Source organism: Carya illinoinensis, chromosome 3, assembly GCF_018687715.1.
Source record: "Carya illinoinensis cultivar Pawnee chromosome 3, C.illinoinensisPawnee_v1, whole genome shotgun sequence".
NCBI lineage: Eukaryota > Viridiplantae > Streptophyta > Magnoliopsida > Fagales > Juglandaceae > Carya > Carya illinoinensis.
Genome location: NC_056754.1, coordinates 22,854,680 through 22,869,161, shown reverse-complemented (window position 1 = coordinate 22,869,161; position 14,482 = coordinate 22,854,680). Strand labels below are relative to the sequence as shown.

The window sequence follows — 14,482 nt, the reverse complement described above, 5'->3', positions numbered from 1 at the left end:
AAAAAAATTATTGGAGTGTGCAAAATGTTATTATTTAGAGTTCTACAATATAGGATTCTTTTATCATTCGAAACTTGAAAATGACATGTAGCCCACTTAAATGTTTAAGGAAAAAGATAAAATATATTGAATTTCGGTGACAAATGTATCATTGAGGAGACAAGGTCATAGAAAATTAAAGATTCATTTGAATTTAAAAATGGGATGGGATTATTTTAAATAAAAGTTAAAAATTAAATAAAATATTATTTATTAATATTATTATTATTTTAAATTTTTTAAAAAATAAATTAAAATTTTAAAAAATTAAACTATTTATTATATTTTATATGAATATTTAAAAGATTATAATAATAAAATAAGATAAAATAAAATGAAATATTCCTTCAACCCAAACGAGTTCTAGATATTGACATTTGCAGCCTTCTGTAATTAATTTGATGTTTTTGTTTTTGTTTTGAGAAAACCTTCCCACCGGTCAATCTGCTAATACCCAAATAACAGCCCACCAATAAACTATTGCCACGTAACTCCTCCATTTCACCTCTTTATACGCCTGACTATAGCTGATAAGAAATTGAATACACAAACCAGACCCCATCCCATCCCAAACCAGACCCATCGATCCCACGGAACTCTCCCTTTTCCGCCAAAGCCTCCATCCCAAACCAGACCAGAACCAATGCTACGGACCTCGTTTCTCATGGTGCGAAGGAGCTCGACCCAAAGCTGCGACAGAGCTTGACCTCGAGCCGCGACGGAGCTTGACCTCACGGTGCGGCACGAACTCGGACCCGAGCGTGGTGGCTCAAGCTTGGTTTCGACCAGAACCAATGCGACGGACCCCGTTTCGCATGGTGCGAAGGAGCTCGACCCAAAGCCGCGACAGAGTTCGACCTCGAGCCGCGACGGAGCTTTACCTCACGGTGCGGCACGAACTCGAACCCGAGCGTGGTGGCGCAAGCTTGGTTTCTTTTTGGCCTCCATAGAGGGATTTTGATGACTGTTTTCCTCTGTTTGTTTCAATTTTTTTTTTCTTTTTGGGTTTTGGATTTTGGATTTTGGTTCCTTTAGTATTCGGTCATGTAAAAGAATCATTGAGATCAAATAGAAGACGACAGAGTTTTCTCTTCCCAATTAACTATACGCAAATTGCAGAAAGAAACAATCGATTCACTTTCTTTATCTGGGCCTTTTTGTCTGTGATACAGAGCACAACACAAATCAATGGGGGGCGACGGAAGAAAAGCTTTTCAGTGGTGGGCGACTGAGCAATGAGGAATTTTTTTTGGGGGGGTGGGGGGCGATGGAGGAAATGACCTCATTGGGAGGCGACGGAGGAAAATACCCCAGTGGGGGGCGACGAAACTTGTTGGCGGCAACAGTGCTGGTATGGTGCGGCGAAGTCGAGCTGGTTGTTTGGAAGAGAGAGTTCCTGGTATTTCCTTTCGTAATACGTAGTGGGTTGTTTCTGAAATCAATCGGCTGGAATCTCCTTCAGACAGTTTATTATGAGCTTGCCTACGTGTCATTCCATGTGTGGGGGCTGTTATTATGAGAAAAACAGCCCGACCGGTCCGAAGGGGCTCGCTTTTGTTTTTGAATCTCAACCGTTAAAAACAAAAACAAAAACAAAAACGAAAGGTTCTTTTGAAAACAAACACGGCTTAATTTGAAGTCAAATTCACGACCTGAACCCAACGATGAACAAACAGCTCCCTTAAATTTGGAAGGCCCGCAGTGTATTGTAATATTTGTGTTCCCCTTCTTACCTTAATAGTCTAATTCCCTCAACCTTTTGGATCACATTCAGACAGGGAGATCCAGCAGACCTAGAAAAACGTTAGCATTGCGCCGTTCATGCAATCCAATCGCAGAAATCATCAATCTTTCTCTGTAGGTTTTCTTCAGATCTGATCCATTTTATGATCTCTCTGTTTTTGCTTGTTTCTGACTTTTGGTTTTTTCTTTGGTGGCTGTCCTGCTTTTCGGAGATTTGGTTTTGATGTGTAATTCTGGGTGCTTGATATTATGGGCGGATACTTGCCTTTTCAGTTATGCTCAATATTGAGATTGATGTATAATTTTAAGGGTCCCATTAAAGAGTACTTTCGAAAATTCCATTTTTGATAAATTTTGTTTCCCATGCTTGTAATTCTCATTATTAGAGTGTTAACGTACAGAGAGTCTGTGATCTTATGCCGTTTTCTATAGTTATAGCAACTTAATATGGCTTTTGATCTAGAGTATTCCAATGTTTGGTTGAAGTGCGTGGTATGTTTGGGAAAGACCGAGAAGTCCATAAGTTAATCAATTACATGGGTGACGCATTTTGCTTGTTGAATTGTGGTAACTTGTTGGTGATATTTTCCTTTCCGATGCTTTGGCTCTCAATTGAGTTGCATGAATTTTTATTATGAACAATTGGGTTTTCTTGTGCGGATCTCATTTTGCATTGTATCAAAATAGAGATGGGGGGATTTAATTTGCACAACGCAAATTGGGGCGTTTATGGAAGGGCTTGCGTGGTCAATGATCAAACCCATACTGAGTTGTTGAAATCAAACAAACCTATATTGGGTTGCCTTAGTTCCTTAACTTTACGCACTTTATGCTGGGAATTTCCATTGGATTGGTTAATTTGATGCCTAGTGTGAGTATGATTGTTGTTTCTCGAAAAGAAAGGTTATTTAACTGTCCCTTCAACAATGCTCTTGGGATTATAGGCTCCCATTATCATATGCTTCACATCATGGTTATATCTAATGTGCCTTGATCAATTGCCTAGGTTGAGGCAAATTTTCAGGTGGATCAATCATATTGTTACAGAAACTCTACATTTTTGTACCTATAACTTCTGGTACAAATCTTGGTTTCCTTTGGAAACTAATTTCCCCTGATTTATTTTTCTGTAAGTGAATATATCAGCCAGAAAGGTAAGGAACTATTAGATAAGTGTTATATTTTTTACGTGTACCCAATTATCACACTAAAGGAATTATGTCCTTATTGATCCCTTTTAACCGATCTCATTGCAAGATTAATTACTAATTAGCTGAGTGCCTTCCTTGATTTCCTTTTGCATTTTAATAAAAAATAGTATATTAATTTATCAACAAGAAAATAGTGTATTAGCAGTTCTCCCATGGTTGCTGTTTTAGAAATTTCAATTTTTCTCTGTAATTTTGCATATTGCAGGTTTTAGCTTAGGGTAAGTTGCAAAGTTCATTTCTATCCTCTTATCTTCATCTATGTTGGGAGGTCTTCTTACTGCTCCTTCCAATAGTCCCCACTTACGGAAGTCTGGAAGCAAACAAGTTTTCTCTGAATTTGGTATGAGAATTTGGTGGGTTCTTCTTCATTTTTTCCTTGAGGGTTGCTTTTCATTATCTCCAGCACTTTTGAATGCCTTTTGCATACAGGTGAGCTGGAAAATGGTGCTGAGGAAGGTTTCTTGAGTCCAATAGAGGCAAATGATTTGAAGGGTGTGACTACTCCAGTGAGCACCACTGCAATCATGCCATCGCCTATTTTATTATGGAGATTCAAGGTTTACTAGTGATATACCAAATGTCTTTAGTATATCGTAATTATTTTTCAGCAGGACTTTGATTTTAGTTGTTTGATAGCAGGAAATCATTCAGTGTAAAAAGGATTGACTTTTTCTAATTCTTAATATCAAGTTTCTTTTGCTTTGAGAAAATTTTATACACATCCTGGTTCCTTCTGAGAAGTTCCACTTTCATGTCCAGCCAAACACGTGCTTTGTTATGCTCTTTTTTCCCCAAGATCTTTTCCTATTTGTTTCTAAGATCCTAATTTTGACCATGTCCAGGTACTATTATTCTTTGTCTGGGGTTTCATTTGTTGCAAGGTTAGTTACACTCTGTAGTTTTATTACGAATAGAGTAGTATTGGCAATCTCTTGGATTTGATTTCTTATTTGGTATATGTGAATCTTGCAGATTGGATGGGATTCTGTTATGAGAATGAGTGTGGACTTACGTGATTTATTTCTATACGAGGCATTTTTGTATTATAATCCTCTTCTTCTTGTGGTTAGTTCTAGTTTTCTTATTGAAAATAGAATATCTTCTTAATATTATTTAACTTTTTTTATTTACCAAAAAAAATATTATTTAACTTTTTATCCTTGAAGTAACAAATTTTTTTCTCATTTTTGTATTGCAGACTATGACTGTTTGGCTTTGGGGAATAAATTTATGGTTTTTTTCCCAATCCAATGTCAATTATGCAAAAATTTTTGACCTTGATCAAAATCATCTAAGTCACAGGGAAATTTGGAAGGTACTAAGATATGTTGACTGTTGGCCTTTTTTTTTTATTGATGCAATGCTACATTTTTTTTTTTTGGGGGGGGGGGGGGGGGGGCAAAATTAAGTTGTAGCATCGACTGTGTTCTGTTTTGACATTTCATCATCAGTGAAATTTGGAGATTGGTTTGACTTGTAGTAATATGCGTCACTTTGGCCAAAATGTCTTGTTTGGTTGGCGAAGAGCTTGCTGCTTGTTCCCCCCATACCGTATTTATTGGTGGTTTTAAAAAAAAAAAACCCTTGTTACATTGTATATATACTTTGGTGTATATGTCTTTAGACTAAGTTTGACCATCCATTTTGATATGTGCAGTGTGCCAAATGGATGACTATTGTCGTTCCAAGTAGCATGACAGCTTATCTTTATCTTTATTCACATGGAGAAGTATCGTTGGCTGCTTCACAACCAGTGTAATAGATGCATCCTCTCTTATGCATTTTTTTATTGAGTTACTCTTCTCCATTTCTTTCCATTTTTTTGAAACAATCATTCATTTAGTTATTGATTCAAGTCATTTATTTTTCAACGGGAAAAGCTAGCTGAAATATTTTGTTTATAACTTATAAACTGTTTGCAATGTGTCAAAAACTTCACCCATTAACATATGTGACATTCGGTAGCTAGATTCTTGGGTTTCTGATATAGTCGAAAACTTGGATCATTGTAATCTTTATAATAATTCCCTTAGTTGCCAAAGTTTGTAGTTAGTATATAACACTCCAGTCCAACATTAGGAATATAAATAACTCATGGAGTGGGTAGGTTATATAGGTAGTCATGGGTGCTAAGTCGCACAATGTCTTCTTCTCAGGTGAAATTGGGCTATAGATGATTTTGGGGAAGCTTCAAATTGACTAGTATTTTTCAGGCTATAGTGCAGATGTGGCTAGTGCTTTACCTGGATTGTTATATATGGTATCAAAGTCACCTAGTTAGGCCAATCATGTAAAGCTGGAGTGCTACATGACAAAGCCCTGGCAAGGACATCGGGAGTTTAAGAGTGGGAGCTTGTAAGACCTCAGTCCCACATTAGGAATGTGAATAATACACATAAACTGGATAGGTTATAAAGGTAGTCATGGGTGCTAAGTTTCACATTGGCTACTTATTGGTGAAACTGAGCTTTATAAGTGATTCTAGAGAAGCTTCTAATTGACCAATCTTTTTGGGATTATGTCAAAGATGTGGCTAGTGCTTTCCTTAGATAGTTGCATAGTATTTTTTATAGTAGTTTATACATGATTCAATTCTTTGTTCAACTATGAGTGCATTAAGGTGGATGGAGTGAGTATATTATTTTCTTGGATACATTTTTCCTAGGGTTTTTTATTCAGTTCAAATGGAGTAATTGTATACATTTTAAAAATATCTACATGGGAATTGACTGCACTCTGGAACATGAGTTCATCTACAACAGAAAACAATGCTTACTTTGTCAGATGACTCGACCTACCACACATAAATGATATATTCATTGAACATATTTTTTCTTTCCCCTCTGTGTAATTCAGTTTAATGTTCATGTATTGTGTGTATCAAGGTCTACTTTAATCTCATTGTAAGTTGATCATGCTGTTTTGCTTATCATCAGTTATCCATTGACTTGTAATTGATTTGTTTGTTATACACTTATTAGTAAGTTTTTTTGATGAGTTACTCTTATTAGGATATTAAAACTGAATTAACTTTTAATGGGACTCTGCAGGTGCTCTTATATTGTGCCATCGCAATGATTTTGATATTCCCATTTGATATTTTCTATTTGTCATCCCGCTTTTACTTGTTAAGGACTCTTTGGCGAATAGTTCTTCCACTACAGGCAAGTGTGTTTTTGTTATTTTTGTTATTTTTTATTTTTATCTTCTTTCCAGGAACCATGGTTTTTTTAACTTGTTGTTGACATAGGCCGATAAGTACGAAAATTATGTTGCTACTCACCTATTTTCTAGGATGTCAAAAGTTGTGACTTTTTCACTTGCTGTATCTTGTCAAGAAGGTTAGTGATTTAGGAAACATATGTATTTTTGGATAATTAGAAATACATATGTACATTAGATTAGATTCCCACGAATAAAGTATGCATTTGCTTGTCTTAATTCTTCAATTGGTCAAATAAGGAGGTCACCAACATTTGCCAATGCATGATATTTTGTAAAAACCTCAACACTAGAAAATTCACTAAACAGCATAATTGCTAATCAAGCAAAATGAAAATGCTTGGCTGGACTTGATCCTGAAACCTTGGGTTTGTGTGGTCATGTTAGATGCCACAAATATGTATCAGTTATCATTGGGGGCTTAATAGCCTTAGGAATCATACTGACCCACAACCTACAGCAGTTGTATACAGCACCATGGTATCACCAAGCTTGAGATATCCACCACATATCCTCCCTTCTCTCTATAGAGGAGGGATAAAGAAAAAGAAAAGGCATAGTGATTGTGCCATTATACCTTGTTCATTTTTCCTAGGAGGGGAGTATATATTCTGCTCTATTTTGGTGGTATAACCCTGTGTTGCTGGTTCAGGCTTTCATATGCGGTGTTAAATATTTCCAGTTTGTTTGGTGAATACAGGCAATATCATTTTCTGATTTTTTCTTGGCTGATATCTTGACCTCCATGGCAAAGGTATGCAATCATTTTGAACTCAATTGTTCTCCACTTCAATTCCCATTTTAATATTTTGATAGTGTTGGTAAAAATGCACTTAAGCGTAAAGCACAAAGTGCAAAGCGCCAAGATGCATATTTTGGCCCCTTTTATGTTAGGTTAAAGCACATAAAATCATGCATTTTTATTTTTTTGTAAATTTTTTGAAAAAAATATAAAATATCAATTCAAGGCATAGAAAATGATGTAAAAGATATTCTTAAGTATTAGTTGATATTGAAGACCGTTTACGTACCATGGCGCCACATGTATGTGATGTATAAGAGGGAATCATGTACCTAATACTGAACGTCTTATATAATCACTGATGTATATATATATATATAAATTTATAAAGATATTAGTAAAAAGTCAAGTTTATCAAAATTTGTAGATAAAGTTATAAAATACACTTTAAATAATCTGTTTTGTCCAAATGAAGCAGTTCTTGAACAAACTCGAACTTGCTTGAATATTAAATGAGCACCTCGTGAACATAAAATGCAACTCCATGATAAGCTTGAGCTCAATTTGCGTTCTAATAAAAATTAAACATACAAGGCTTAACCACCTACTTTTCGCATGAACTTGGCTCATTTACACTCCTAGTGCCCAGGCTCTAGATAGCATTTGCGCTTAAGTATGCCTAATGCTTTCACCAACATTGTTTCGATAGCATAATTATTGCATCAAGCATGATTATATGATTGCTTCTTATATATGTAATAAGATACACATGCACACCTATGTATAGACAAAATTCATATGTTTCTCCTATTGAACCTTTTCTTTTGCTGGAAAATAGTATAGTATAAGCGTAATATACAGTCACAGTCTACTCACATCTAGTCTTTGGAAAAGGCTAGAAACTACTCCACTATTCCACCATTTTCTCACTTCATTAACGTGACAGCATGTAATAACCCTTGGATTTGTATTTGTTTTTTAACAAGGATTGATCTAAGGACTAGACCCTGCCACGGCAACAAAGTGAGACATGGACCACATGGTCAAATTGTAGTGTAGTTTCCAACATTACTTAACCTTTTCTTTGGGGTGTAGAATCAGGAAATAGTTTGCATGTCTATATTCAAATGCCTACATATCACAATACCTTTTTGATGCTTATAATTGTGACATTCTGCAGGTTTTTTCAGATTTGGAGCGTTCAGTGTGTAGAATGGTCCATCGACAGGTCCGTATTCTGTTTTTTACCTTGGTTTTGTGCATATTATCAGAATACATCTGCTCGGCCCCAGTTTTTTTTCCATAGGGTTGCCATCTTATGTTTTTGGTTCTGATTGAAGTTTTTCTTTCCTGTCTTTGGTTTTGCCAATTTTAATATTACACGTTAGATTTGCTCATTATATATTATTGTTCCTTGTTATTTTCTCTCATGTACAGAACTTATTGTTGGTTTAACCATGATTCAAATTTTCCATATCTAATTATAATCTGTTGTCTAGCTTGGTGGAACCTACTTGAGTTTTTATTCTCATTTTTTCTTGAAATTTACGTTGAGTTAAATGATGCATTCTGATAAATTTGGAATACAATTAATTACCCTTGAGAAAATCACATTAGTGCTGAGGGTACGTTTGTATGAAAATTGATAATGAGGTGGCTGATATCTGAAAGCAAGGGAGAAGACTGTTGATTTTGAACCTTTTTTTACTACTAAAATTTCTAATGGAGCCTGTTGATTTTCCTATTATTTTTTAGTAGGTTTTATTTGATCCTGCACTTATTTACGCATTAGAAGTGGTTTAATATAAATTTGATGCTTTACTTCTATCTTATTAAGGGATATATTTTAACTCAAGCAGGTTGCCACTATTGCCTGGTTTGAAGCCGATTCTGTTTGTGGCAGTCACTCCATTGCAATACCTATAGTTCTGGTTTTGCCTTACCTTTTTCGTTTCTTTCAATGTCTTCGACAATACAAAGATACTGGGGAGAAAACAACTGTTCTGAATGGTAAGATCTCATGGTTATTTCACATATATGGTATCTTACCCAAAAGTTTTCTATCATTAGATGTCTTTGGAGACAGCATATTTGCTGTTTTCCATTATACAGGCTCATTTGGTTTCAACTTCTGGGCTCTGCCTTTCCTCTAGCATATATGAATTTCGAGTTCTTTAATATTTTTAGGTTTGTTTATAAGTTATTTTTCTAACTATTGTATCTAAATGTGTTAACTTTATCTGTTATATTTATATGTTTCATATGATTTGATTGATTCAAATTTATGGTGACTTTATTTGCTCATGGTTTCAGCTTTAAAATATTCGACGGCTGTACCGGTGATTTTTCTTTCAGCCCTTAAATATCATGTCTTCCCTGATAGGTGGACAAATTTTTATCGGCCTCTCTGGCTTCTCTCTAGTTTTTTGAACTCCTTATATTCGTTCTACTGGGATGTGACCCGAGACTGGGACTTGAGGTATGTCAAATGTTGATAACTTCACAGATCAGGTTCTAATAAAATTTATTTGTGATTTTTTCTTACCTTTTTCTCCTTTTTTTTTTTTTTTTTGGAGTAACATTAACCACATGCCACATAGATTTTTTTGTTTGTTTTGGAGTAACATTAACCGCATGCCACATAGAAATCTGTTTCCCATGTGGCTTTTCGTCTAAACTCCTTTATTTGAAATCTTAACACCTCTGGATTTTATGTGCACAAGCAAGCACGTTTCTTTCTTCTTGTAATTCTGAAAAGGTTAAATAGCATTTCATAGTCATGTGTCAGTTCAGAACATTTTATCTTATGAAATTTATGATCATGAGACTTGAAAGTTAGTTGCCACAAATGTTCTTGTTGGAAGTGTTGGAGCTAAATTATGAAGTTTACTGATTTAGAAAAGGTGTTGGAGCAAAACTAAAAATAGCTGGGTTTCTTCTTTGGTAATCATGATTTTCAGTAATATTACTGACGTCTTTGGTGTTCTTGTTCAGGAGTTGTGCACTAAAATTACTTATAGGCCATGTAAAGGACAGTTACCTACGTTTTTAGAACTTGTTACATCTCGAATATTCTCTTTTGATTTGTCGTTAAATATCTCCTCTTTGCCAGTGGCTTCACTCGGATATTCAAGTTCAGCAAACCACATCTCTTCTCACACATGTTATATGGACGAAAATGGGTAAGGCTATGCCCATTTTATTGTAGTAATTGGGTTACAAAAGTGTTTTAGTGACCTTAAATGACTCGTTTAGCTTAAGAAACCTTGAGACTTTTAACCTGACAACAGAGCAAGTTTGAACTAGTGTGGACTGGACAGTTCTGTGTGACTAAAATTACCCAATCATTTAATTGGAAACTTGATAAAGCTGATGTCTTCACTGCCAGCTTTAGTAAAGCTGATCTAAAGTTTTCTTTGCTAATTAGTAATTTAGTATTCCACCTTGTCTGATTCGTTCGGAACGGATCTAGGTTAGTTCTAATACTCTGTGTCTGAAATAATTTTATGTATGGATTGCAGGTTTATTTTTGGGTGATAGGGAGCAATCTTGTCCTGCGTTGCACATGGACATACAAGCTGTCCGCGCATCTTCGCCATAATTACTTGACGGTGTTTGCTATAGCTGCTTTGGAGATTTTTCGTCGCTTCCAATGGATTTTCTTCCGTGTGGAAAATGAGTGGAATAAGATGAACTCCAAGTCAAATATTCAGTTCTCAATGAACGACATCCCAAACGAGGAAGAGAAAAAATTACTTGCTTCTAGTGAGCACAATGTATAGTGAGCGAGACAAACAATCAATGTCTTGCTGGCCGCATCATTCGAGGTTTTTGTAAAACATTTTAGCGATAAGGATCTCATGTCATTCCATTTTTTTTTTTACTAAGATGTTAATTTTCCCTCCTTTGTTCAAAAAAAAAAAAAAAAAAAAAGAAAAGAAAAAGAAAAAGAAAAAGAAAAAGGAAAGAAAAGAAAAGAAAAATAGGCTGTTCAATCATTAGAGATATTTGATGGACGATATATTGATTCAATTTAATACAATATCATTGTTAATGGTGCATATTTTTGGGGAAAATCTGAATTTCAAGTGCCTAACAAGAGGTCCTCGTGTTCATCTGAGAGCCATTTTCAGGGATTTGTTTTTTATTTTTTTTTAACCTGCATAAGAGCAGATTTATGATGAAAAAGCTCAACATTCTTCCTTGATATCACTCCTAATCGTGTTAAGAATAATTCTCTCTTTCTGAGAGTATGTCCAAAAAAGAATTACACAAAAATAATTAATTAAATTGACGTGAGTTTATTTGATCTGTTAAATTTATTTTATAAAAAAAATAAATTTATAATTTAACGAATCATAATAAACTATGTCGAGATTATTTATATATTTATTTGTGGTTAGAATATTTTTGAAAAAGTGCCTCTAGACCACATGCCAGAATTAAACTATTATGAAAGATTTCAGCCACTCCTTGTAGCCCACGCTTCTGCCTTTTCAACCAATTGATCTACACCTTTCTCTTCTTCGGTGACCAGCCATTTTCGAGTCCCGTGATTAACAGATACGTATCACGTTGTTTGTGGAGGTACGAACATTCCTCTGTGTCGTGAAAAGATCGGTCCTCAGCAATGATCCCAGACTTTTCATTTTTGCTTGTCTCGTGTTTTCTGGTAGTCCTGATAAGGTAGTTTCCAGTTTCCACCATCAATTTGGTGAATTGTTGCTGTCCAGTTAAAATCCATATTATATTTATTCCCATGCGCATGTATGATCCCTTCAAATCCAATGGCTCGAAATCATTGTCTGCAACCCAATATCTCATCAACAGATCACCCAAAATCCAGCTGCTAATTGATATCCAAAGTTCCAAAAACCTCTTTCTATAGATTTAGACACAGAGCAAGATGTACACGTGTCGAATTCCCAGTTCGCGACCCTCCAAACTGGATAACATGTACACCTGGAAGCACACACCCTCAAGTGTAACCAACCAAATGCCTGAAAATTCTTTCTCACACATCTGGGAGAAACCACAACAATGGCCTAAATGTTGTCTACCGTTGGTGGTGGATATACAAACCAAAGCCGGCAGCTGGAGCCGAGCCAAGCTGAGACGACCACGCCTAGAGTGCTAACCATATTGTCTTCCGTGTTGGAGAAGCTGGTGGCTCGAAATGACCGGCTCATGGACTCCCTCAATCAGAAGCTGGATGAGGAAAGCTGCGGCTCGTGTCGACTTGGGAAGGGCTTGAATGCGTTTCATGGTGTGAGAGCACCAAGCATAAGTGTTCAGAGGTACTTGGAGAGGCTGTACAAGTATACGAATTGTAGTCCATCTTGTTTTGTGGTTGGGTATGTGTATATAGACAGATTGGTGCACAGGCACCCTGACTCCCTCGTGATATCCTTGAATGTGCATAGGTTATTGGTTACAAGCGTTATGGTTGCTTCTAAGATGCTAGATGATGAGTAAGCCCTCTCTCTCTCTCTCTCTCTCTCTCTCTCTCTCTCTCTCTCTCTCTCTCTCTCTCTCTCTCTCTCTCTCTCTGTCTGTGTCTGTGAGATGGGGTCTTTTGTGCATCTTCAATTCCTCTGGCTTGTTTTCTTGATTATTTATGGGGGTGCTTTGAATTTAGCTTGTTTAAAATTTTTTTGGTTCAACTGAACTATATATATTAACGAGCACTGCTCTGAACTCGGTTGAATGGATTTGATTGATATGCTATAGATATCTCTTTTTAGATATTCATATTAATGTATGTGAAAGACGTACGTGAGTGGATTTAAGGAATTATTGAAGACACAGCTTGAATATCTAGTCAATAAATTATTTGTATCATCTATATATCCTGTATGGTGTGCTCATTTCAATTAAGGACATATATATATATATATATATATATTTATATATATTTTGCTGAAAAGACTACATGGAGGACAGCATCTTTGATGATGATTAATTGATTTGTTCTCCTATTACAGGCATTATAACAATGCATTTTTTGCTCGAGCTGGAGGAGTAAGTAATGCCGAGTTGAACAGGCTGGAATTGGAATTGCTCTTTCTATTGGATTTTGGAGTTACAGTAAGCTCCCGGGTTTTCGAGATCTATTGCTTGCACTTGGAAAAAGAATTGCAATTCAATGGCATCGGGAATAAGATCGAAAGGGCAATAATTTCCGTCGACGATGTGACTGAAATATCAGTAGAAGATACACAAAGTTCATCACCACCTCAGATAGTGGACTGACCTGCATTTTTCTTCTTCATCCGGTTTTCTCTTGGCTTAGTGAATTAATCTTGAATTGTTGGCCATGGAACCAGTGGCTGCTTTCTTCTTTCAATGGTGCTTCACCTCTTGCCTTTTTGCCATATTGATGAAATAAAAAACGAAAAAGGAAAAAAATGAATTAAGTCCACAAGGAATTAGCTGTAAGAGCATCTGGTTCTGGTTGCATTAGGAATTCTAGCAAGGGATCTTTGTCATTGCAGAAGAAATATTTCAAGTATAAATAACACAAACCTTGGATTCCTCACTAGAATTAGTGCTTTTAAAGCTCTTGGCATGCAATTATTTATCTCCTTGTTCTTGAATTTAGTCGGCATATGCGCATGCATGCGGTCTAAGCTATTTCACACTACTTTAATCAAATGCTGCGAATTCCTGCCCCTCCTCCCAATCCCAACCAAAATAATAATAATAATAATAATAATAAAATTAAATATTATATTTTGAATTATGTTTAAACATCGTTGATGCTTTTTTTTTTTTGACCGATTAGAGTCTAAAAATATGGAATGGCCCACGATAATGATTTGGGTGTTGATACGGCATTCAAATACTTGTCCATGAAATAAACTATACATTAAGCATATAGATTGTAATCAAATAGAGGGCATAGAGATTTGTGCAGTTCAGCATAAAAGCCTACGTCCACAAATCATTTCGGGTAGGGGGCAAAATCCACTAGGTTGGGTGATTTTATAGGAGGCCATATCTCTCAATATAACAAAAGAAATAGAGTTGAGTAGAGGTTTAAGAAGATACCTTCCTTCCATGAGAGAGATTCTTGTGATGGTTGGGAAGTCTTTCCTAATAAAGTTGTCCAATTTGCCACATTAGTAGTGGTTATTTTCTTTTATAGAGATCTCCTTCCTTCTTCGGAGTTCCTCTTGAGTCCTACTTGCACTTTGTCCCTCTCATCGGTCAACTTTCCTTTTACCCCTAGTAATAGGCTTCCAATGGGCTAGACCCCACTTCATTTTATATCCAACATATGCTTGTAGTTCTTAAGGTTGATTTGTCCAACAAGAAAGCCTTAAGAATCTTTAATATAAGAATCAATCATGGTAGAGACAGTCTATGAAAACTATAGGAAAATAAACTCTCTGGGACTTGCCCTTGATTTTGTTTGTTGTCTATGTGATGCAATGAAGATCTCCAACGTAGAACTATAGAAAGAATTTCTAAGAGCTTGTCCTTGACTTTCGTTGCTATGCAATGCATCATCAAGGATGGACCA

General features: G+C 35.9%; 2 protein-coding genes across 5 annotated transcripts; both read left to right on the top strand.

The window, feature by feature from the left end:
- The first annotated feature begins 1,642 nt into the window (after positions 1-1,642).
- On the top strand, positions 1,643-11,018 carry LOC122303840 (SPX and EXS domain-containing protein 1-like). 3 transcript variants are annotated; one of them, XM_043115820.1, is made up of 14 exons: positions 1,643-1,896; positions 3,199-3,333; positions 3,423-3,550; positions 3,836-3,874; positions 3,966-4,058; positions 4,192-4,308; positions 4,651-4,746; positions 6,044-6,157; positions 6,916-6,969; positions 8,138-8,185; positions 8,817-8,967; positions 9,271-9,436; positions 10,070-10,139; positions 10,479-11,018. In XM_043115820.1, exons 2-14 carry the CDS (start codon positions 3,252-3,254, stop codon positions 10,737-10,739), a joined length of 1,419 nt encoding a protein of 472 aa, XP_042971754.1. In that variant the 5' UTR covers positions 1,643-1,896; positions 3,199-3,251; the 3' UTR covers positions 10,740-11,018. The 3 variants fall into 3 exon arrangements, with proteins under 3 accessions (XP_042971754.1, XP_042971755.1, XP_042971756.1); XM_043115821.1 differs by lacking the exon at positions 1,643-1,896 and adding an exon at positions 2,918-2,936; XM_043115822.1 differs by lacking the exon at positions 1,643-1,896 and having other exon boundaries at positions 3,199-3,346.
- A 460-nt stretch (positions 11,019-11,478) lies between these two features.
- LOC122303839 (cyclin-U1-1) lies at positions 11,479-13,515 on the top strand. Of its 2 annotated transcripts, XM_043115819.1 has the most exons (3): positions 11,479-12,254; positions 12,381-12,428; positions 12,942-13,515. In XM_043115819.1, exons 1-3 carry the CDS (start codon positions 12,007-12,009, stop codon positions 13,207-13,209), a joined length of 564 nt encoding a protein of 187 aa, XP_042971753.1. In that variant the 5' UTR covers positions 11,479-12,006; the 3' UTR covers positions 13,210-13,515. The 2 variants fall into 2 exon arrangements, with proteins under 2 accessions (XP_042971753.1, XP_042971752.1); XM_043115818.1 differs by having other exon boundaries at positions 11,489-12,428.
- Positions 13,516-14,482: the final 967 nt, after the last annotated feature.

What these genes read in the sequence shown, in the direction of transcription:
- LOC122303839 (XM_043115818.1), top strand. Translation starts at nt 12,007, where the DNA reads ATGTTGTCTACCGTTGGTGGTGGATATACAAACCAAAGCCGGCAGCTG. An exon ending in TCTAAGATGCTAGATGATGA is followed by an intron (nt 12,429 to 12,941) that starts GTAAGCCCTCTC and finishes CTCCTATTACAG; the next exon opens with GCATTATAACAATGCATTTT.
- LOC122303840 (XM_043115820.1), top strand. Translation starts at nt 3,252, where the DNA reads ATGTTGGGAGGTCTTCTTACTGCTCCTTCCAATAGTCCCCACTTACGG. An exon ending in GTCACAGGGAAATTTGGAAG is followed by an intron (nt 4,309 to 4,650) that starts GTACTAAGATAT and finishes TGATATGTGCAG; the next exon opens with TGTGCCAAATGGATGACTAT. An exon ending in CGTTGGCTGCTTCACAACCA is followed by an intron (nt 4,747 to 6,043) that starts GTGTAATAGATG and finishes GGGACTCTGCAG; the next exon opens with GTGCTCTTATATTGTGCCAT.